Source organism: Dasypus novemcinctus, unplaced genomic scaffold, assembly GCF_030445035.2.
Source record: "Dasypus novemcinctus isolate mDasNov1 unplaced genomic scaffold, mDasNov1.1.hap2 scaffold_297, whole genome shotgun sequence".
NCBI classification, from domain to species: domain Eukaryota; kingdom Metazoa; phylum Chordata; class Mammalia; order Cingulata; family Dasypodidae; genus Dasypus; species Dasypus novemcinctus.
This window is the reverse complement of record NW_026688262.1, coordinates 40,585-64,588: the sequence shown is the minus strand read 5'-3', so window position 1 is coordinate 64,588 and position 24,004 is coordinate 40,585. Positions and strand designations below refer to the sequence as shown.

Genomic DNA, 24,004 nt, shown 5'->3' with positions numbered 1-24,004 from the left:
CACCCCTGCGTGGCACGGCACTCCTTGCGCGCATCAGCACTGCACATGGGCCAGCTCCACACGGGTCAAGGAGGCCCGGGGCTTGAACCGCGGACCTCCCATGTGATAGACAGACGCCCTAGCCACTGGGCCAAGTCCACTTTCCCCTGGTTCTCTTTAGGTGGTCTCCAGTAACCTGGAGACCTCACCCAGGTGGGCCACACCTTAATGAAAAATAACATCTTCAAGAGGTCCTATTTCCAATGGATTCACAGGCACAGGACTCTGGATTAAGATCAAGAGTTCTATGCTGGAGTACATAATTTAATTGAATACATTTAGGATCTGTAAACATGCTTCTTCCCAGTCTTCTGCCTTACTTCTCCTAATCCAGCAAGGATTTGCTCAGGGGTAACCCCTTAAAGGGGTCTTTCTGACCCCCACCCTTGCCTACTCCCTGGTTAAAGTTTCTTCTGGGGAAGCAGATGTGACTCAAGCAACTGAGCTCCCACCCACCACATGGGAGGTCCCTGTTTCAGTTCCCGCGCCTCCTGGAGAAGACAAGACATCGAGCTAGCATGACGGGCTGGCATGGCTAGCTGACGCAACAAGGAGACAAAAGAAGAAACAATGAGAGAGACAACAAAGCAGGGAACGGAGGTGACTCAAACGATTGGGCTTCTGCCTCCCACATGGGAGGTTCCAGGGTCGGTTCCCAGTGCCTCCTAAAGAGAAGATGAACAGACACAGAGAGCACACAGCAAATGGACACAGAGAGCAGACAGCGACCACAGACAAGGAGGGGGAGGAATAAATAAAGAAAAGAAAATAATGAAAAATAATAATAAAAAAGAACAGGAGCTTTAAAAAAAAAAAAGAAAAGATTCTTCCGGGTTCCCACAGCCCTTGTGTTTGGCAATCCCACCCAAAGCAGCACAGCTCTTAGGTCAAGGGCACAGGTGTTGGCATCGGCAGACGTGGGTCAACTCCTCCACCCCTTGCTGGGTGCGTGACCTTGGGCCAGTGACTTAACCTCTCTGGGCCTGGCTCCTCATTTGTTAAGTGGAAATCACAGAGTATCCACCTCTTAGCATCTATCCCTAGGAGACGCAATTAAGTCATTTAATTGTGAGTGAGCAATCACAACACAGCACCAGTGACTACACGAGGGTTTACTTGTGAGGCTTATAGGACGGGGCCTGGCACTGAATAACGTAGTAATAGTGGAAGCAGCAGTAACAATCGTGGGTTTATTACTTCTCCCACTGCCTGGGTAAATCGCCAGTTGATTTCTGTGCCCAGGAAGAGGACGTAATCTTTCCTTTCTGAATGGCACCTGACAAATGTCTGTTGAACAAGCAAATGAACAATCATATATTGTTGGGCCCTGAGGAGCATAAAAGTAAGTTCAAAACCTGCCTCCCGGTGCAGAGGGCACAGCCAGGCTGGTCCAGTGACTCTAAGGAAGGGCACACTTCTCCTGTAAAGGGCCAGATAGCAATTATTTTAGGTTTTATGGCACATAAGCTCTCTGCTGCAAGCTTTTAACTAAGCCATCGAAATGTTAAAGCTGCCACAAACAGACGCATCTATCCCTGCTGCACCCTGCATCCATGTCTTGGGTGTGTACTTTTTTTTTTTCTTGTGTCTTAATAAACTCTACTTGCTTGCCTACCCTATGGCATGTCCTTAAATTCCTTTATGCAACATAGCCCAAGAACCTAGAAACCCAGAGCATTCCACTAACATATTTGGTGGGCCGTGGCAGGAGACGTGGAGGCAAGTGACACTGCTCAACGCCCAAGGAAGACTGGTGAAACAAGACTGTTAATGAGAGCCTGTCTGTCCCCTCTTTTGGGAGGTTTGTTTCTGCCTTACTCCTGGAGGCCCTGAGATTCCTGTTAATCCATTACCTCCAGGGCCCCAGAGGCTGTTTGCCTGCAAGCCACACATCAGTCTATAACTTCTTTTTTTTTTTAAGATTTTTTTAAAATTTCTACCCCCCCACCCCAGTTGTCTGTTCTCTGTGTCCATTCGCTGTGTGTTCTTCTGTGTTCACTTGTATTCTTGTCAGCGGCGCCTGGAATCTGTGTCTCTTTTTGTTGCGTCATCTTGCTGCATCAGCTCTCCGTGTGTGCAGCACCACGCCTGGGCAGGCTGCACATTTTTTGCACGGGGTAGCTCTCCTTACAGGGTGCATTCCTTGCGCGTGGGGCTCCCCTATGCGGCAGACAGCCCTGTGTTGTCACAGCACTCCTTGCGTGCATCAGCCTTGCACGTGAGCCAGCTCACCTCTCAGGTCAGGAGGCCCTGGGTTTGAACCCTGGACCTCCCATGTGGTAGGCGAATGCTCTATCAGTTGAGCCAAATCCGCTATAGATTCTTAATGTGCTTTATGGACTGGTTTAATTGCAATACTCCGGTCCCTGGCAGTGGCCATAAAATAAGGACGTCCAGCTTGGTGGCTTCGGTCTGGGAACAGGACTATGACATCTAAGGTTCTGGGAGTGCCTGGAGACAAGAGACTGCCCGTCTCTGGAACAGCGGTGGGTGAGCAGAGCTCCCCACCTCCAGGATACAGGGGCAGCAAACCATCTGTTCCGTCAGGTCTAGGAATGGGACACCACTGAGAATGACGATCGCGTTTATCCTCCCCTAGGATAACGGGCGGTTTCTCCAGCACTGCCCATTTTAGTGTCATTTCAGGAATTGGGGCAACCTGCCTACTGCTGGTCCAAAAAGAAGGGGGCTAATCTTTTCCTGCCACATCACATGGCCACGGCACAAATTAGAGGACGGCCACGTGTGGCCGCTGTATAGGACCCTGAATTCTAGTTAAACCTCCTGGGTAAGAAGGAAAGAAGGGACAGGCAGGTCTGAGGGGAAAAAAAAAAAAAAAAAGCAGCCTTATACACTAGGTAAAGGATAGGCTAGGTCCCAGTAAAACTTTATTTAGGAACACTGAAATTCGACTTTCACATCATGCTCGCCAGTCATGAAAATACTACTCAGGTTTGTATTTTTCTTTTCGCAACCCTTTAAAATTACAAAAACAATTCTTAATTTGACAGCCATTCAAAAGCAGGCGGCCCGGGGGCGTGGCCTGCAGACCATGGTTTGCCCGCCCCCCGGGGAGGGCGTTGTCCCGGAGGAAGGTCTCGGATTGGGCCTGGCAGAAGGGGCGGGGCCGAAGGTGGAGCGTCGTGACGTGTTGGCCATTGGGAGGGGCAGGCTCGGATTGGTCCGCCTCCGGCGGCGCTTTCGGCGCTCAGCCACTCAGCGCGGCGCTCCCGCCTCGCCCCGCCCCGCGCCGGCGTCCCTCTCGCCCGCAGAGGACGCCACGCCTCCCGTCGAGCGCCGCGCGGTCACTTCCGGGCGCGGGCGGGATGTGACGTCAGGAGGAGGGCAGGTAAGTGCAGGGAGGGCTGAGGGGCTGGCAGGAGGGGCGGGCAGGTGTGGCGGGGTCGGGGGGGTCTCCCCGCCGCCCCTCGCCTCAGCCTCGGAGCCGCCCGACGCGGGTGCGCGCCACGGGACCTTGGGGACCTGGCGGGAGCTGCCCGACGCCCGTAGCCGGCCCGGGCTGCGACCCCCCACCCAGGGGCCCCAATCCCTGCTCGCGACCCCAGACCCCGGTTCCCCAGTCTCCGCCCTTCGTCCCCAACCCAGGCCCCAGCTGCGACCCCCGTCCCACACGATGCCTAACGGGCACCTCGGTTTCCCCATTTGGAAAGTGGGGCTAGTGAGCCCCTACCTCGCCGGGAAAGGTGTTGTACGGCGCCGCGGAAGTAGTAAAACCGCCAGCGATTAACGCCTGCTCGCTGTCAGGAACTTCCCAGCAACCCTCTCGTATTGATCCTTTTACAGGCCCCGTTTTACAGATGAGAAAACTCATCTGAGGCTCTGGGGGAGGGAAGCAGCGTGCCCAGACTCACACAGCTAGGACTCAGTGCAGTCTGGATTTGAGCCCAAGCCGCGAGTCCTGGGTCTGTGGGATCTTTTAACGCCACCCTGGATCCCCAACAGTGCCGTTTCCTGGGGTGGTAAAACCATCTTGAGACCCCCAGCGCCTATAAACCTAGTACTGGCTCTGTTCAAATACTTCTCCTATGTGTTTCATTCCTGGCAACCCTGGAAAGTCAAGGGATGAAGTCTTAAGCTCAGGGCAGCTCACACACTGGCCGTGGTGGCCCAGCGAATGAGTTCTAGAGCTGGGATTGCACCCCCCGGTCCTGAGGCTCCAGAACCTGGGCAGCTGGCAATATTGTTGGCAAAGGCATTTTTAAGCTGTAACAGATCTTAGGAAAATCTGGTCCCCAGAGAGGTTTGGGGTGATGGTGGAACAGTCTACATCCAGCCTTGCACCCTGGGTGTGCCCTCTCAAATTCGGACCCTGCACATGTTACTTAATCTGCCGAAGTCCCCATATCCTTATTTGTCAGCTGGAAATAATATAATACAAACGAAATGAGACACTGTGTCAAACCCACAGTGCATCATCTGGAGTCTGGCGTGCTGTAACTGTTAGAAACCTGGCAGCTAATTTGGCAGGAATTCGGTTAGAGTCCAGGCTTCCTGATTCCAGTGCAGCGACAGCAGACTACAGCCTGCGAGCCAACACCAGCCCGCCGCCTGATTTCGTTCCATCTCTGGGGCTAATAAGTTTCTAAATTTTTAAATGATTGGGGAGGGGGGGGGGGTCAAGAGAAAGATCTTTTGTGGCAGGTGAAAATTTGGGGACATCCAGACTTCTGGGTCCATAAATAAAGTTTTATTGACATGTGACCCATGGCCATTCACTTACATATTGTCCATAGCTGCTTTCAAGGTCTAGTGGCAGAGTGGAGGTGTTGGGGCAGACTGGCCCACTAAGCCAAACCTATTTACTGTCTGGCCAGGAGAAAGTTTGCAACCCCTATTCTAGAAGAGGCTTCCCTGCCTACAGGTGTCTCTCTCTCACACAATATAACGTAGAACTTTTGTTTAAGTCTCTTTTCCAAACATGCAGGGCCTCTCCCCACACCTGGTTTAAGAAGCCCCTGCACTGCATACCTGTATCACCAGACTGGGGTTCTTACAGGACCTCAGTCAGTTATCTCAATCGTTAACTAGGTCAGCATTTGAGGGGGAGCGGGGATGACAGGTTACTCAGTAGGAGAGACTGGGGACAAGAAAACACACACAAGGCGATGTGGTAGGAGCTCAGGGAAAGGAACATGAGATCAGGTGGTCAGACAGGTGATGCTTGAGCCAAAATCTTTGGCAGAGGGCAAGCTGGCCATGCAGACAACTGGGGAAAGGGCACTGAAGGCCGGCAAACTACAGGTGCAAAGGTGCTGCACTTGGCCTTTCTTTGCAGCCAGGAAGCCAGTGTGGCTGACTCCGAGCAGGAGGGGAAGGGCTAAGAGGTGGGCTCAAAGGGACAGGCAGGGACCCCACAGACCTTAGTGAGGGGGTAATTTTTTTTTTTTCTGAAAGTGACGGGAATCTACTAGAGTGCTTGAAGCCGGGAATCGACAGGTCAGATTTATATTTTAAAAGGTCGCTGTGGGAGAGCAGACTGGGGCAGGGGAGCTGGGCGAGGTGGGGGAGGAAGTGGTCTTGTCAGTCCAGGTGAGCGATGCTGGGCGCTGGACCAGCTGAGGCCATGGAGGTGGGACGGAAGCATCCGATTGGAAGTGTCTTTTTTGGACGTGCAATGGACCGGACGTTCTTTTTCTAAACAGGCCAACGCTACTCTTTGGATGCCTCCTACCCTTGGGAGGGGCTCGCCTGGGCCGGCACCGCCACACAGCCCACCACGCCTTTTCAGGAGAGTCCCGCGGTCCCCGTCCAGGCTCCAAACGGGGTCAGCGCGTCTCGTCATCCTTCCAACTTACCCGCCGTGAGGGTGAGGACCCGTAGGCTGCTCCCAAGATGGTGAGTAGACAGTCCCGTGCTCGGCGGGCTTCTCCTCCCCTGCCCCCCAATATCCCCTGACCCTCCCGCTCTGCGAGCTCTGAGATGGTAATTTCAAACTCTGGGTCATGAGGTTCGCTGCGCTTTGAATTCACCCAGTGAGCTTTTCAAAAGCCCCATGTCCGAGCCCCGCACCCCAAACCAGGTCCTCTATCAGGAGACGCTCTGGAGCTGGGGCCGGGGCATCGGCGTCTTATATAAGACTCAGCCATCCTTGAGAACCGCTGCTTGGGGGGCGTCCCGAAATCAATGTAGCGCGCATTTCAAAGGCACGAGAACAACATTCCGGGGAGCCATATAAGGGTTTTTTTCACGAAACTTGCGTTTCAGCTGTGTCCCGTGCATATTCCCACAGCTACTGTGTAAGTTATCACCGGGAGTCACAGCCCCCCCAAAAAGTTGCAAAGTCGCCTCTCTGGGAGAGTCGTCATCAAGTGGTGTTTCGCACGGGGGCGAAAGTGGGGTTTTTGCTCAGTGCCCTCTGCAAAGGCTCCCCACTGTCCAGGCCCGGCCCCGGGAGGCAACAGCCCCGCCCTGAGTCACCTCTCCCCTCTGCTTTCCAGGGTGAAAGGAAAGGCGTGAACAAGTACTACCCTCCCGACTTCAACCCTGAGAAGGTAAGGGGCAGGCGGCCTGCTCCGGGCCTGCCGTTGCTGAAGCAGGGCTGCGCGGCACGTGGGCCTCTCTTGGGGAGGCGACGGGGTCAGAGTGGTGGTCCCCCGAGGTCCCACTGCCCTCCGCTCGTGACGCACGCCTCAGGGCTGTCTTCACTCCCCTGATACAGCCCTCGGTAAGGCCCCTCACCCTGTGCCTGGCTCGGGCTTGGTGTGTTGCTAGAAGAGCCCGAGATGAGGGCCAGCACTCAACCCCTGGGGACAGACCTGCCGCTCGCCCCCTGGCACAACCCACTGACCGCTGGGCTGTTCTTCCCTCTGCTTTCCCCTCCGCCTGGACCCTCTTCCCCCCACCGTAGCCCAAGGCTCACTGCCTCCTCTTCCTTAGGTCTGACCTCCAGTGTCACCTCCTCAGAGAGGTCCCCCCTGACCACCAGCTCGTCCTCCATCACGTCGCCCAGCCCTTTATTACTATTTTTTAATTTGTGGAAACAAACATGGAACAGAACAATTTCCCGTTTTCAGGCATGCAGTGCAGCAGCAGTGCATTTAGTGTTGTACTGCCATCACCACCACCGTGACCCAAACTTCTCCATCACCCCAAACAGACACTCTCTACCCCTTAAGCCATAACGCCAGTCTCCCTCCCAACGAGAAAGAGAGACTTTCTGTCTCTCTGAATTTGCTGATTCTAGGTATTTCATAGAAGTGGAATTGCACATGTCTTTTTGTGCCTGGCTTCTTTCACTTAGCCTAATTCTTTCCAGGTTCATCCACATTGTAGCTTGGATCAGACCTTCCTTCATTTTCAGGGCTAACATTCTACCGCATGGATTGGCCACGTTTTGTTTTATCCACTCATCTGCGGATGGGTCACCTAGCGCATGATGTCTCTTCACAGCCCTTAGAACCAGCCGATGTATTTTCCATTCAGTCGTGGGTTGTCGATCTCCCCCACTATATAACATCCACCCCACAAGGGCAGGGATGTCTGTCTGCTGTGTTCAAGGGTATTGCTTCGCACAGTGGGCGCTCAGTAAATGCCCGCTGAGTGAATTAGTGCATCCTACTGCGTGGTCTCAGGTGCATGACTCTCTTTCCCCGTGTGTCAAAAGGGGGAAGTAAAAAGGCCTGCCTTCACAGAATCTTTGGGGGATTAAAATGAGACAACGCACCTAAAGAACCCAGTAAACATTTGCCAGTGTTATCAGGTAACCCCAACCCCCCGACAAAATCCAGTCATTACAGTACAGTCATTATCCCTGGCAACAGCTAGGGGAAACTGAGGCTCAGGAAGCTGGGAGACAAGGTCACTTGCCCAAGGTTGCACAGCTCTTTCAGCTCCTACGTGGGAGATGGAAATGCTCAGTCCACATATTCCTGATCCCCAGCCCGTGTGGGCCTTCCGTGTGGTGTGAAAATCCCGCAGGGCAGAAGGTGAGGCCTTTCCCAACCTATGAGCTGCTTGGCCAAAGCGGTGGGGATTGAAGAGAGCACAGACACCCCCACCAACTCGGCAGTGCTGACCTGCTCCCTCCTCCTTCCCACACAGCATGGCTCCCTCAACCGCTACCACAACAGCCACCCCCTTCGGGAGCGGGCTCGGAAGCTGTCACAGGGCATCCTCATCATCAGGTAAGGCCCCGGCATCACCTGAGAACCCCTGCCTTTGTGCCACCTTGCATCAGTCTCAAGAATCCCACACCCCCTGATTTGCCTGGTTCTGCAGGGCTGTAGTTCCAGAAAGCAAAAAGTCACCGTATCAGTCAGCTACGGCTGCGTAACAATACGTGTTTCTTATTGCTCGCAAGTCTGCAGGTTAGCCAGATGCCTCTGCTGGGCTGGGCTTTGCCGACCTGAGCTGGGCTCTCTCGTATGCGGAGTTGGCTGGCAGGGGCTGGCTGACCGAGCAGGCCTGACCCTCGTTCTCCAGCAGACTAGTGTGGGCTTGCCCTCGTGGTGGCGTCAGGGTGCACAGAAGCACCAAGGCCTCTTAAGGCCAAGACCCGACCCAGCACCGGGTCAGCGTTATTCTCTCATAGCTCACCTGTTGCTCAAAACAAGTCTAATGACACGAGGAGAGGGCAGTAGGCTCCGCCTCTTGATGGGAGGAGCCACAGGCTCACACCACAAAGGGCGTGGATGTGGAGCGGAGCGGGTACAGAACTGCGGCCTTTGCTGCCGTCAAGCCAGGGCCCCCTCTCGTTCCTGGCCAGCACCCACTGGGTCCGCCGTGGCGGGAAGGAGACGCTGGCACGTGCAGCTGTCAACCTACGTGGGCAGAAGCCTCGGCTACCCCCTCGGCCTCATCTCTCCATCGTGGGCCTCGGTCTTGAAGGCCAGACAGGCAAGGGCAGGCCTGAGTTACCCGGGGCTGCTGCGGCCAAATGCCTGAAGCCACAGGCACGTATGGTCTCACGGTCCTGGCGGCCAGCAGCCCGAAATGAAGGTGTCGGCTCCCCCCGACACCTGGAGGGGAGAGCCCTTCCTGGCCCCTCCCAGCTTCTGCTGTTGGCCGTCCACCCCTGCCACTCCTTGGCCCATTAATGCAGCGCTCCAGGCTTCTCCCCGACTTAGGGGACCCCAGTCCTGGTGGACGAGGGGGCCATCGTACTCCAGCAGCATGACCTTACACACTATGTTTTATTTTTTATATTTTTAGGAGGCACCAGGGATTGAACCCAGAACCTCATAACATGCAAAGCAGGTGCTCAGCCCCTGAGCTACATCTGCTTCCCAATGAGTTGGTTTTTCTTTTTTTCTTTAAAGATTTTGTCTCTCCCCTTCTCTCTCATTGTTTTGCCCTCCCTATCTGCTCTCTGTGTGTTCTTCTGTGCCTGCTCGTCTCCTCTTTAGGCAGCACAGGGAACTGATCCTGGGACCTTCCGGAGTGGGAGAGAGGTGCTCAGTCTCCTGCGCCACCTCAGCTCCCTGGTCTGCTGCGTCTCTTATTGTCTCTCCTCTGTGTTTTTTTTTGTTGTTGTGTCATCTTGCTGCGCCAGCTCCCCATGTGGGCCAGCACTCCTTCATGGGGCAGTGCTCTATGCAGACCATCAGTCTGCATGGGCCAGCTTGCCTTCACCAGGAGGCCCTGGACCTCCTATATGGTAGGCGGGAGCCCAGTTGCTTAAGCCACATCCGCTTCCTCTGTGCCTCTTTTTGTTGCATCATCTTGAGCCAGCTCTCCGTGCAGGCCAGCACTCCTCTCAGGCCAACTCGCCACGCAAGCCAGCTTGCCTCCACCAGGAGGCCCCAGGAACCAAACCCTGGACTTCCTATATGGTAGACAGGAGCCCAGTCGCTTGAGCCACATCTCCTTCTCAAGAGTTGTGGGTTTTTTTGTTTGTTTTTATTTTTAGGAGGTACCAGGGCTTAAATCTGGGGCTACATATGTGGGAAGCAGGTGCTCAACCACTTGAGCTACACCCTCTCCCCCCTACCCTTACATATTTTAACTTAACTAATTCCATCTGCAAAAACGCTGTTTCCACTTAAGGGCTCATCCCCAGATGCTGGGATTAGGGCTTCAGCAGGTCTCCTCGGCAGACACATTTCAACCCATGACGGGTAAGAATGTCCATAGAAAAGGAGTCAGGATGACAGGTCCCAGCAGAAGCCTCTGGAAGCGCAAGGTCAAAGCACATCTTAAAACTCGCACCTCGCGCCCCAGAACTGCCCAGACACACCCCGCCTCGGTTCTTCACACCCCAGCTCCATCCATTCTGTCTGCCAAGCCCTCATCCCATCCATGCATTTTCTCCTTGACTTGACTCGTCACTTATTACTTAGTGATTTGATTTTGAAAGGAAACCTGTCACTGCTATTCATGGACTGCCAATCACATGCTGCCAATAGAGCTGTCAAAAAGAATTACATACAGAGTGTTTAGAATGTGGTGATAGAGAAGCAGAGGTGGCTCGAGGGATAGAGCTTCCGCCTGCCATATGGGAGGACCTGGGTTGGATCCCTGGGACCTCCTGGTGAAAAAGAAGAGGAGAAAGCGTGCCCGCGCATCCAGTCAATGCCCGCGTGAGTGCCCACGTGGTGAACCAGTCCCCGCACAAGTGAGTCACGCAGCAAGATGATGACACGTCAAGAGAGATGAGGGAAGCAGACATGGCTCAACAGATAGAATGCCACCTACCACATGGGAGGTCCGCGGTTCAAACCCCGGGTCTCCTTGACCCATGTGGAGCTGGCCCACGTGCAGTGCTGATGCGTGCAAGGAGTGCCGTGCCACGGAGGGGTGTCCCCCGCGTAGGGGAGCCCCACGGGCAAGGAGTGCGCCCCACAAGGAGAGCCGACCCATGTGAAAAAAGCACAGCCTGCCCAGGACTGGTGCCGCACACATGGAGTGCTGACACAGCAAGATGATGCAACAAAAAAGAGACACAGTTTCCCAGTGCTGCAGGATAATGCAAATGGACACAGAAGAACACACAGCGAATGGACACAGCAGACAACGGGGGAAGGGGAGAGGAATAAATAAAATAAATCTTAAAAAAAAAAAAAGACAAGGTGAAGCGCAGCAGAGACCAGGAACTGAGGTGGCGCAATTGACAGGGAACCTCTCTCCACATCAGAGGTTCCCAGGATCGAATCCCGGTGAATCCCAGAGGAGAGAAAAATGAGAAGAGGGAAGTGGAATTGGCCCAATGGATAGGGTGTCCACCTACCACATGGGAGGTCCAAGGTTCAAACCTGGGGCCTTCTGAGCCGTGTGATGAGCTGACCCATGTGCAGTGCTGATGTGTTCAAGGAGTGCCCTGCCACGCAGGGGGGTCCCCCACATAAGGGAACCCCATGCACAAGGATTGTACCCCCTAAGGAGAGCTGCCCAGTGTGAAAACAAAAAAACGTGCAGCCTGCCCAGGAGTGGTGCCGCACACACGGAGAGCTGACGCAGATTCCGGGTGCCACTGACAAGAATACAAGAGAACACAGCAGAACAGACAGCAAATGAACACAGAGAGCAGGCAACTGGGGTGGGATGGGGAGGGCGGGGAAGGGTAGAGAAATAAATTTAAAAATCTTAAAAAAAAAATGAGAAGACAACAGAGACAGCAAAAACAGCAGGGTGGGAGGAGGGGAGGGGGAAATAAATCTTTAAAAAAAAAGAATGATACATGGAAAAATATAACTAATGTAATTTATGGACTATAGCAATAATATTGTAATGTTTTTGTAGCAAAAGCAAAGCTGGTACTATATTAATTTTAAAGGTAAAATAATGGGTTTGGTTTTGTGAAATACAAATATAATTAAGCATTTATTTTTCATTAATAAGAAGACCTTGACTGTGTCATTTAACTAATCATTGCTCATCTGTATCTTTCTGAACACTAGAGGAACAACTGTGTTAGCAGTTAAAGTAGAGGAGATAAAAGTACTTGAAAGGGAGCAGATGTAGCTCGAGTGGTTGAGCACCTGCCTCCCAAATGGAGGTCCCAGGTTCGGCTCCCGGAGACTCCTGAAACAAGTAAAAACAAACAAATGAAAAACCAACTCAGGGGAGCCGATGTGGCTCAGTGGTTGGGTACCAGCTTCCCACATACGGGGTGCTAGGTTCAATCCCTGGCCCCCCGTACCTCAAAAAAAAAAAAAAAAGTGCCTGAAAAAGAACTTTCTAGGAGAGATGTTTCCATATCTTGTTGAGCTACCTTCTTCTGTCCTATTTCTGTGCATCTGAAGTAAAGTTGTTAATATCTTTGAAAAAGAATTGCAACAACAGCACAGCAGTTTTACCAAACTCTAATCAGACACCACGGCCTGAAGACCTGCTCTCTCCTTTGCTCAAAAGGGACTTTGAACAGATAGATAATTAGGTAGCTAGAGAGAATGAGACGGCAAGTGTTAAAAGTGGGCGGATCTGGGTACCTGGGGGAGTGGGGGGATATTTGGGGGTTCTCTGCCTGGGTTTTCTATTATTTTTGCGAAAGTCCTGTAACTTTGAGATTATTTCAAAGCAAAGAGTGACAAAAAATAAAAAGGGCGTTTGGGGTCCATTTCTCTGTCTAAGGACATTGGTGTCACGGAGCATAATTACCACACCTTCCAGTGCTTTGGCGAAACCTCACATGCGAGGTCTTTTGGCCAAGTAACTACAAATTCATACTGTTGGAGCATTTGTTGTGTCGCTGCGGTTTGCAGCTCTCTCTCAGTCTGGTGTGGCCGAACCAAGAAAAAAGGCACGTGCAGATTTCTACAGAAACTGCAACTCCATGAAAGTTTTCGAGGAAATGAGGAAAGCTGGCGTTTTTGAGAGTGCAAAGTGATTCAGGGACATAAAGAGTGGCTTTGGCTTGAGGTCCCTGGATGTTGGTCACTCACCTGTCTATGCTCCTGAATTAAGTAACTTGAATATGTGGGCTACGGGATAATTTCTCTTAATAAATAAATAAATATCAAATACTATGTTAAAAAAAAAAAAGGCTTTTTGTCCCCGTGGCATCGTTGACCTCAGCCCCTAAAGGAGCACCTGTCAGCTGGAGAGCCACACGACCAAGTAGCCCGTGCTGCTCGGGCACTCGGTGGCATTTAAGTTGTCCTGCAGCCCTTCTGCAGACGCCACCTCGAATTCCCGCTCCCACCTCGGGGTCGCAGTCGGGACCGGGAGAACCCGCAGCCCCGCAGCTGGGGTCGCAGAAGGAGTGGAAACCAGACGTCCCCTGTCCTTGCAGATTCGAGATGCCCTACAACATCTGGTGCGACGGCTGCAAGAACCACATCGGCATGGGTGAGTGCCCGGCCTCCCCCAGGGCGCCGTCCCCTCGTGCCAGCAGAAAGGTGTCCTCTGGTGGCCCTGCAGGCCGAGACCCTGCAATCCGGCCGCGGGTGGGGCGCGCCCCCTCCGAAGGCCACCCCGTGAGGGTCCTGCCCGGCTCCTTCCAGCTTCCGGCGGCTCCCGGCACTGCCGGGCGGCCCGTGCCTGCAAGCCCTGCCTCCATCTTCCTGTGTCCAGATCTCCCTCTTCTTCTAAAGACCCCCATCACTGGGTTTAGGGCCCGCCCACCCCGGTGTGAGCTCGTCTTCACCCAAGTCCTCTTGCACAGGCCCCACTCCCAAATACGTCCTGAGGTGCCGGATAGCTGCGAGGTTTTTTGGGTTTTGTGTGTGTTTCGGGGGAGGCGTAGACAACTGATCGCTGCAGTGAACTTCCACCACCCCTGCCCGCCCCGCACCCCAGCCCCGGACCACGCAGAGACGGCCTCCGCCGGGGCTCCGCGTCTGGGCTCGGGGAGGAGCCTGGCGCCCAGGGCAGCGAAGAGGCCGGGCTGCGGGTTCAAGCGCCATCGGCCAGCCGGGTGGCCCCCGACAAGCGGCGGAGCCTCTGGGCCCCGCAGTTTACCCCAAGCACGTCAGTATCCCTCCCGTATGGGCTGAAAAGGCCCTGTCACCAGCCCGACCCCTGACCGCGCCACAGTGGGCGGAAGAGCAGACAGGTGAGTCCCTGCCCGGCTCGGAAGCGCCTGCCCCGCCGGCCCCGCCGTCTCCTCTTCTGTAATGCAGAGGTCCTCGCGGGGAGCCGGCGGCTCTGGGCAGGAGGGGGGCCTCCGTACCCCAGCGTGTCCCCCTACCCCAGTCAGGCCCTGGGGGGTCAGAGCAGGGCTGAGCCTGGCACCACAGCCCCCTTGGGGTCCTGAGCACGAGCACAAGCAGCCCAGGTCATGGAAACGGAGCCCGGCGCACCAGCCACCTCTCCAGATTCTGTTCTTCTACTTTAAGCTCTCCTGACCCGGTGCGCACGGTTAAACAAAGAAGCACGTTTAGCTCACCAGCCGGGAAGCAAAAGCTGTGCACCTTCTCTAGGGCCACCAAAGCCAGCCCTTCAGTGCTTGCCGCGTGCCAGGCGCTGTGCCCGGCGAGGCCTGGGGGTCAGCTCCTGCAGTGCTCCCCGCAGCCCCGTCCAGGAGGCGCTGCAGTCCTCCCCAGTTAGTAGGGAGGGAAACTGAGGCCCAGCGGGGCGAGGTGGCCGGCAGGTGGCGGGGCCGGGCTGTGAGCCCAGGCCCTCGGCCCCAGCCCGCCCTCCGCGGGGAAGCCTCTCTCACGCCGTCTGGACCTGGCTCTCTCCCACCCCGCTTTCCGGCACCTTCCCAGCGCGCCGTCCCTGGCCGGCAGAGAAATGCCAGCCCCTCCGGCCCCCACGCAGGGAGTAAAACACCCGGGCCGACCCGAGCCTCCACTCTCTCCCGCCCCTCCCAGGCGTGCGTTACAACGCGGAAAAGAAGAAGGTTGGCAACTACTACACGACCCCCATCTACAGGTAGGGGCGGCCCGGCGGGTGGTTCCCGAGGGGTGGTGGGGGCCCGCAGAGCAGCCGGAGCCCGAGGGGAGCCTGTGGCCCTCCCTCCACGTCCACACCCTGCCGGCCTCTCCTGGAAATCGTCCTGGGGTGTCCGTCAGGTCACGTCCCTCCCCTCCACCGAGCCTTCCGTGGCTCCCGCTGTCCTCGGCTCAGAAGCCTCCCGCCGCCCCCCAGGCCCGGCACGACCCGCACCGCCACCTCCCACCCTCGTGCCCCGCTGCTTTCCCCGACTCCCCGCAGCCCCACGGGCCTCCTCGCTGCCCCCGGACACAGCAGGGGCAGCCCCCACCGCTCTCTCCCGCGGGAACACTCCCCCCTGCCCATCAGCTCCGGCTCAGGCACCGCCTCCCAGAGAGGCCCTTTGTAAAGTGGCACCTGCCCCCCGACGTGGTGTGCCTGCCCCCTCCGGAACCTTCCGCCCTGAGAATGGGGGCTTGGTTGGTGCGTGTGTCCCCAGCAGCTGGCATCGAGCCCGTCTCCTCGTGGCCCCAGCCCCTCAGGGTCTGTTGAATGAATGAATGGGTGAGTGAACGAATGATTGAACTCCAGCCGCGTCAACACACGGTCATTACGGGCCGGTGGGGCCGGGCCTTGCCCGCAGAGCCCGGCGCACAGCAGGTGCCTCACGAGCATTTGTCGGGGGATGCCGACGGGCCTCGGGGTGTCCCGGGGCGGCCCGCAGAGTCCCGACACCCGCCCGGCCCCCCCCCCAGATTCCGGATGAAGTGCCACCTCTGCGTCAACTACATCGAGATGCAGACGGACCCGGCCAGCTGCGACTACGTGATCGTGAGCGGCGCCCAGCGCAAGGAGGAGCGCTGGGACCTGGCGGACAACGAGCAGGTGCTGACCACAGGTGAGCGCTCCCCCACCGCCGGCGCGGCCGCCCCCATTCCTCCCCCCCCGGCCCGGCCCCCCGGAGGCCCAGCCGCACCCCAGCACCCCGGCCGTTGCAGAGCACGAGAAGAAGCAGAAGCTGGAGACGGACGCCATGTTCCGCCTGGAGCACGGCGAGGCCGACCGCGGCACCCTCAGGAAGGCCCTGCCCACGCTCAGCCACCTGCAGGAGGCCCAGAGCGCCTGGAAGGACGACTTCGCCCTCAACAGCATGCTGCGCAGGCGGTTCCGGGTGAGCGGCGCCGTGGGGCGCGGGGGGGCCTCGGGGAACGCGGGGCGGGTCGTCTGTCCTGGAACGAGGCGCCCTCCCTCGTGGCGCCCGCCCAGGGCCCGCTGGCGGGGAGCGGCCCTGGCTTTCAGCCGCCGCTCCCGGGGGAAGAGCCTGGCCCGGCGCTCGGCGTCGGCGGGGCCCGGGGGCCGCGGGAGCCCGCAGGCAGGGGCCCTGCAGAGCCGGGACCCGGTCAGCTCCCGACCCCCACCTCCTGGGCCCGCCCGGCCGCCCACACCCGCCACGCCACGCCCTCCCCCCAGGGGAGTGTGTGCCCGACTAAGGGAAACGAAGGGAGAGCGGCCCGGGATGAAGTGCAAGCCGGGGCTCCGAGCGCGTAAATGCGCCGACCAGGCCGAGCCCCCGTGCGGGTCCCGCGGGGGCGCAGGTGCGAGGCGCCCGTCGCTGTCGGTGCCGGCCCTGGCTGTTAAGGTGGTGCGCTGGGCCCAGGTCCTGGGGCCTTGGCGTCCGACAGAACATCCCAAACGAGCGCCTGTCCATTCCCCCTAAAATCACCCCTCCCCACCTCTGTGTCCGTCCGTCAGGCTCTCCCTTCGTGGGGTTTTTAGAATCTGACTGTATCAGGGCTCTCTAGGGAAACAGAATCAACAAGATCTATCTGTCAATGGTATGAGGTTCTGTATGAGCCCCTCACGCAGCCTGGGGAGGCACAAGTCCAGGTTCCGCAGGCAGGTGCAACCAGGGGCTGCAGTGAAAGGCCAGTGACAGGTTCTGGACGAGTTCTGGGAGACACTGGAAGATGAGCTGGGAAATGCTCAATGCTGGAATCGCTTCCCCTGCTAAGGCCTTCGGCTGACTGGGTTAGGCGTCACTCGCTGCTGATGGCAGTCTCCCTGACTGATGTGCTAATAACCAGCCATCTATGATTTACCACTGCAGTAACGTCAGTGGTGACTCAAGTCCATAATGCCCTTGTATGACTGCCCAGTGCTTGCTTGACCAAACGCCGGGCACAGTTACCTGGCCGAGGTGACACCATCGCCTGCCCATCGCACTGACCCTCCTCCCCGCCCTGGGTCACAGCCCTGCCCTCTCCCCCCTGGACCAGCCACCAGCCCCGCCCTGGTCCCCCCACTGCCCCCTCACACACACAGGCCAGAGGGTGCCCATGGACCCCCGAGCCAGGGCACGGCCCTCCTCTGCCCAGAACCCTCCGTGGCTCCCTGCTCACTTGGAGCCGAAGCCCCAGTCCCGCCTGCGTCGCACCAGGCCCCGCACACGCTCCGCCTCACGCCCTGCCCACCCCCGTCTCCCCCTACTCTCTGCCTCCCTCCAGGCCCTGGGCCCTCCCGGCTGGGCCGCAGCCACTCCCAGCACACTCCTGCCTCAGGGCCTTTGCACTGCTGCTCCCCCTCTGCTTTGGAACACTTCCCATCCGGATACCCACGTGGCCCCCTCACTCCACCGCGACTGCCCCAGAGAGGCCCTCCCCAAACTCCCCTGTTTAAAATCGAACCCTGTACAGAAGTAACGTCCATACAAGGCACCATCAGAGACGCTTTCTCACCAAAGGCAACCCCTGTTAGCCCCAGCATCCCTGCCACGTGGCCATCAGGCTTGTCGGGTCTCCTCTCCCCAGCCTCAAGCTGCTCCGTGGGTCCAGCCCCCCCGGGGGGGTCTCTTTCCGAGCCTCTGTGCTCTGCTGATTCCAGACTCTGTCGGCTTCCTGGGGCTTCTCTGCTCTCCTGCAGGCCTCTCTCTCTCTCATGTGGCAGGATCAATATTCAATATGGCAGCGTCCCCCCCCCAGCCCACCCCCCATTTATCAGACCCAGCAAGAGGGCAGAGGCCTGAGCTGGCTCACACCTCGCTCACCTAGTGCAGTCAAACGCCCCAAAGCGGTCTTGTCAACTGATCAAATCAAACGCCCCTTAGCTGAATTTAATGCACTCTAAGGGCCCCACACCCACAGCAAACGATTAGTTTAAGAACTTAATCCTTTTCTGGGGTTCACAGAATTCAAACTGTCACAGACCTCTCCCACATGAGTTTTCTCCCTAGCACTCACCTGTCTGTCTGATTTCTTGTCTGTCTCACCCAGTAGAATGACAGCTCCACAAAGGCAAGGATGTTTTCATATTGTGGTAACATGTTTATATAACAAAATTTCCCATTTTAGCCATTTTTCAGGGTTCAGTTCAGTCACGTTAGATTCACGATATTGTGCAACCATTACCGCCTTCCATGACCACATCGTCTGCATTCCCCCAAACAGAAACCACCCCACCAAGCAGCAACCCCCATGTCCCCTCCCCCAGTCCCCTGGTGGCCTCTCTTTTTTTTAAAATTTATTAAAGTATATTACTCATACATAAACATACATAAACAATAAGTGTACAGTATTAGTTGTGAACTTACAAAACATATATAACATCATGCAGGACTCTTACACCCCACCTTACCATCTATACCTTGCACTGTTGTTAAACCTTTTTAATTAATGATTAAAGAGCATTGTCAAGATATTACTACTAACCAAAATATTCTCCCTCAACCCCCCATTATTATTATCTTTATGTCATTTACATATGAAGCTACATAAACAATAAACGTATAGTAAAAGCTGTGAACTTCCAAAGCAAACATGCATAACATCATACAGGGGCCCCATCTATCAACCCTCCACCAGCATCTTGCATTGTCATGAGATGTTTGTTACAGATTATGAAAGAATATTGTCAAAGTCTTTATACTAATTATAGTCCTTATTTTGGTGTATTTTTCCCCCAACCCACCCTATTATTATTTTTTAAATATATTTTTTAAGACAGAAGTTGTAAACTTATAAAGTAATCATGCACATGTGAAGAATTCCCAAACAACACCCCTCTATCAACACACCACACTGTGGTGGAACATTCGTTACAAATAATATATCATCATCTGATTGTTACCACATCCATAGTGTACATTGGGCACACATTTTCCATACTGCCCCATTACCAACACAGTACCTCTCTGGCCTAGATGCAAGGATATTATATTATTACTGCTAACCATTTGCTCTAGCAGACAAAGAACATGCTTGCATCTGTACCATCAACCACAGTTTTCATCCACCTCTTGGCTTACTGTGCTATTCTGTTCCTAGAATATTCTCTAGCATTCTGTTAATTGGCATTTACATATCTAGACTACCATTTTCAGACACATCCCCATTTATAAACTAGTTGTTACTATGTGTTACCATCCTCTCTATACACTTTTACAGTAAAGCTAATTGAAACTGTACATACATTAAACATCAGTAGTCCACTCAGTCCTCCTCTTATCTCCTTTAAGAATCTACCACCTACCACCAAGTCTTGAAGCTATTTTCCTACAATTTATTCTAGAAGCTTTATGGTTATTGCTTTTATTTTTAGGGTTTTGGTCCATTTTGAGTTAATTTTTGTATAAGGTGTAAGGTAGGGGTCCTCTTTCCTTCTTTTGGCTGTGGATATCCAGTTCTCTCAGCACCATTTGTTGCGTGGACTGTTCTGCCTGACCTATGTGGGTTTGACAGGCTAGTCAAAAGTCACTTGGCCATAGATGTGACGGTCTGTTTCAGAACCATCAATTTGGTTCCATTGGTCTGTGTGTCTGTCTGTATGCGAGTACCATGTTATTTTTTACCACTATAGCTAGGTAATATAGTCTAGAAAGCAGAGTTCACTTTTTCTTTTTAAGATGTTTCTGGCTATTCAGGACCACTTACCCTTCCAAATAAATTTGATAATACTGTTTTCCATTATTAAAAAAAAGTGGTGAACTTATTGGGATTGCATTGAATCTGTATATGAATTTGAGTAGAATTGACATCTATTTTTTTTAAGATTTATTTATTTTATTTATCTCCCCTTCCCCAATTCTTCCCCCCCCCCCCCAGCCGGCCCCAGTTGAGAATTGACATCTAAATGATATTTAGTCTTCCAATCCATGCGCATGGAATGTTCTTCCAGTTATTTAGGCCTTTTTTAATTTCTTTTAACATTGAGTTGCAGTTTTCTGAATACAAGTGCTTTACATTGTTAAGTTTATTCCTGTTTGAGTTTTATCTGTCATATTTTACCGCTCTTTTGACACTTTTAGTTTTATTGATATAATCTTCATTTCTAGACTCTCTTCTAAGCCTCTCCTTTCTTTTCTTTTCAGGCTCTAGCACACCCTTTAGTATTTCCTGAAAATCTGGTCTCTTGGTTAGAAATTCTCTGTTTCTGTTTATTTGTGAACAGTCTAAACTCACCCTCATTTTTGAAAGAGTCTTGCTGGATATAAGATTCTTGGCTGCAGGTTTTTCTCTTGTAGTATCTTAAATATATCAGACCACTGTCTTCTTACATGTGTGGTTTCTGGTGAGAAATCAGCACTTAATCTTAGTGGGTATCCTTTATATGTTATGCATTACTTTTCTCTTGCTGTTCTCAGAATTCTCTGTCTTCAGCATTTGACATTGTGATTAGTATGTCTCTCAGAGTTGGTCTATTCAGATTTTTTTGGATGGGAGTTCATTGTGCTTCTGGACATGGATATGTGTCCTTCAGTAAAGTTGAGAAATTTTCTACCGTTATTCTCAAATATTCCTTCTGCCCTTTTGCCCTTCTCACCCATGATGTGTATGTTTGCACGTCTTTTGCTATCATTTAGTTCCCTGAGACCTTGTTCAATTTTTTCCATTCTTTTCTTCATCTGTTCTTTTGTATGTTCACTTTCAGAGGCCATTTCTTCAAGCTCACCAATCCTTTCTTCTGCCTCTTCAAATCTGCTACTATATGATTCCAATGTTTTTTAAATTTCATTCCCATAAGTTCTGCTATTTTTCTGTATATGCTTTCAAATTTTTCTTTGGGCTCATCCAATGTCTTCTTAATATCCTTAACCTCTTTAGCCATCTCATTGAATTTATTAAGGAAATTTGTTTGAACATCTGTGATTAGTTGTCTCAACTCCTTTATGTCATCTGGAGGCTTATCTTGTTCCTTTAACTGGGCCATAGCTTCCAGTTTCTTGGAGTGGATTGTAATTTTGTGTTGGTGTCTTGGCATCTGGCTTACAAAGTATTTATTCTGGGTGCAGTTTTTTCTCTTTAGTTGAGGGCTTCCTGCCCTTTCTCCCTTGCTGGTTGTGCAGTAGGAACCAAGGGTGTAGTTGGTGCTATAAGCTGTGGAGCCTCAAGCTGCCTTCATTACCCCAGGGACCAATGAGGCTTCTCCCAACATTCTCTGCCAGGGATAGGGACAGAGTCACAGCTGTGTGGAATAATCCAAGTCGTGCGGGCCTAGACTCTAGTTGCCCAGAGACTGATGAAGCTCCGTCCCTTTCTCCTCTGCCTGGGGCAGCAGTCTATGCAGTGCGGGTCCAAGATGACAGTGGTTGCCCCAGTAAACTTCCGATTATTCAGTCTGCGCCAGCCAAATGCACCTGCAGTTACCTGAGCAGGCTGGTGCAGGGCCCGCCAGCCTCCTCCCTGCCAGAGGCGGGGCTGACGCCTAGGCTGGGGCGGCAGGCCGAGCTGGGTGAAAGAAACTGGTTCCTAGCGTCACTGTGATTTTAGGTCAGCCCAGTTTCCCCTCGTGCGGGGGGCAGAGTCAAAATGGCAGCCACCGGCCTCTTTCCAAGCTGGGCAGGTTCAAGCTTTACCTGTTCTTAGGGTTATACTCTTAAGCCAGCCAAATCCACCAATCAGCACCTGAAACCGGCGGCCAACTGTCTCCTCCTCCCCTGTTTTGGGGACATGGAGCTTGTAATTCCAGCCACAGAAGAGCTCCTGGGACAGCGTGTGCTGCCAAAGTAGGATGATCCCCGGCCTCTGCGCCTTGGCCGGTAATTTCCCAGAGAGGCTGGTGCTCGGCCCCCAGCTTCTTCCCTGCCAGAGGTGGGGTTGGGGCTGATGCAAGAGCTGCAATCCGATCTAGATGGAAGGAAGCCAGTCCCCACCAGCACCGTGATTTTTAGTCCACCCCGCTTTCCCTCGTGCCAGCATGGAATTCAGATGGCAGCTCCCGGCTTCTTTCGGACTTGGACAGTTTCAAAGTTTAGCTGTTCTCAGGATTATACTGTAGCCCGCTGAATTTACTCATCAGTAGCTGAAGTTGGTGCCCAGCCGTCTCTTCCTCCCCCATTTTTGGGAAGTGGAGCTTTCAATTCCGGCCACGGAACAGCTCCCAAGGCGGCTTGTGCCTCCAGGGGAGGATGGGCACTTGTTCTCTGGGGCGTGGAGAGCTCTGCTAATGAATCTCCCCTGCAGATGCCTCCTCCCATTCCTTCAGGGATGTGGCAGGATGCCCTTCTGGCCTCCTGGGGCCCCCACAGGTGCTCCAGCAGCTCCAGAGAGCTCTGGGTGTTTGCTGACTGCCCTGTAGCAGGAGCTCCTTACTCCACTGCCATCTTGCTGGTTCCTCTCCCTTTTTGTCTCCATGAATTTGTCTGTTTTAGATATTTCACATAAGTGGGTTCGTGCAATATTTGTCTTTTTGTTTCTGGCGCCTTTGAGCATAGTGTTTTCAAGGGTTCGTCCGTGTGGTAGCACCTATCAAAACTTCACCCCTTCTTAGGGCTGAATTTTATTTCCAGTGTATGGGTGGACCGTGTTTATTTATCCACTTGCCCCTTAAGGATTTTGGTCTGCCCACTGTCCCCAGTGCTTCGAACAAGGCCTGGCATCCCGTGGCTTTTCATAACCGTTTGTGGAATGACAGGTACAAGGGCTCGGGATGGCGCCCCGCACTTGTTGAGGCCTCCCATATCCCCGGCACTAGGGGATACCCCCAAGAGGAAGGGGGGCCCCAGAGCTGGCGGGATGCCGCCCTGGTCACACGTCCCCCCCCACCCCCCCAGGAAAAGAAGAAAGCCATCAAGGAGGAAGAGGAGCGGGACCAGGCGCTGCAGGCCAAGGCCAGCCTGGCCATCCCGCTGGTGCCCGAGACGGAGGACGACCGCCGGCTGGCCGCCCTGCTCAAGTTCCACACCCTGGACAGTGCGTGGGGGCCGGGGCGGGCGGGGGCCGGGGGGCTGGCGGGGGCCCCCGCGCCTGCTCAGACGCCCTCTCCCCGCCCCCCCCCCCCAGCCTACGAGGACAAGCAGAGGCTCAAGCGGACGGAGATCGTCAGCCGCTCCTGGTTCCCCTCGGCCCCGGGCCCCGGCGGCAGCAGAGCCAGCGGCGTCCTGAAGAAGCTGGCGCAGCAGCGCAGGCCGGCGCCCGCCGGCTCCCCCGTCACGGTCGGGGACCCTGGGCATCGTGCGGCGACGCTCGCGGGAAGGCCTGGAGGGCCCGCAGCCCCCACCCGACGCCCCCAAGCCTGGGGACGCGCAGGTGCCCCAGGGGACGGCCCAGGACAGGCCCGCGTCTCCCCAAGACTGCGCTCAGGAAACAGCCAACGCCCCCCAGGCCAGCAGGCCGCAGGGTCGGGAGAGGACCCCCCAAGACAGGCCGCCGACCCCGCCAGGCTCGTCCCAGGAGGCGGCCGACACCCCCGGACACCCCGCGGCCCCCCAGCCTGGGCTCCTCCCTCGTGGCGGACTACTCCGACTCAGAGAGCGAGTGATGCCGGGGCCCCAGAGGACCCCGTGACGCGCCAGGGAGGCCCCTCGGAGAGCTCGGCTGCCACCGTCCCCTGCCCAGACCTGCTTCTCCCACCCACGGCAATCGTTATTTATTCGGTCCTGGTGAGGCTGTTGGTGCCTGGAGAGCCCGTCTAAATTAAAGCCCCGCCTCTTTGCTCCCGCGCCTGCCTGCTCGCCGGGCCTCTTCTCGTTCCAGTGTCGACGCCAGGGCCGCAGCTGTGACCTCAGACACGGTGTCCGTGCAGTCGCAGGGCAAGTGGTCCCAGCGTGAAGAGGGTTTCAAGGCAGAGGCACCAGTCAGCTTGGGAGCTCACAGCGTGGCCTGGGATCAGGGCAGGCTTCCTGGAGGAAGCGGCACGGCTGCATGAGGGGCGCAAAGGGGAGCAGGCAGTGGGAACCACAGAAAGGCAGGGGTCGGGGAGC

At 54.9% G+C, this 24,004-nt stretch overlaps 1 protein-coding gene across 1 annotated transcript; it reads left to right on the top strand.

The window, feature by feature from the left end:
- The first annotated feature begins 3,299 nt into the window (after positions 1–3,299).
- YJU2B (YJU2 splicing factor homolog B) lies at positions 3,300–23,742 on the top strand. The gene is given in 12 exon segments (XM_071213648.1): positions 3,300–3,388; positions 5,703–5,895; positions 6,498–6,551; positions 8,101–8,183; positions 13,229–13,284; positions 14,751–14,811; positions 15,567–15,709; positions 15,810–15,982; positions 22,856–22,994; positions 23,085–23,245; positions 23,247–23,489; positions 23,491–23,742. Coding segments are annotated over 11 exon segments (1,188 nt in total). The 5' UTR covers positions 3,300–3,388; positions 5,703–5,892; the 3' UTR covers positions 23,563–23,742.
- The last annotated feature ends 262 nt before the right edge of the window (positions 23,743–24,004 follow it).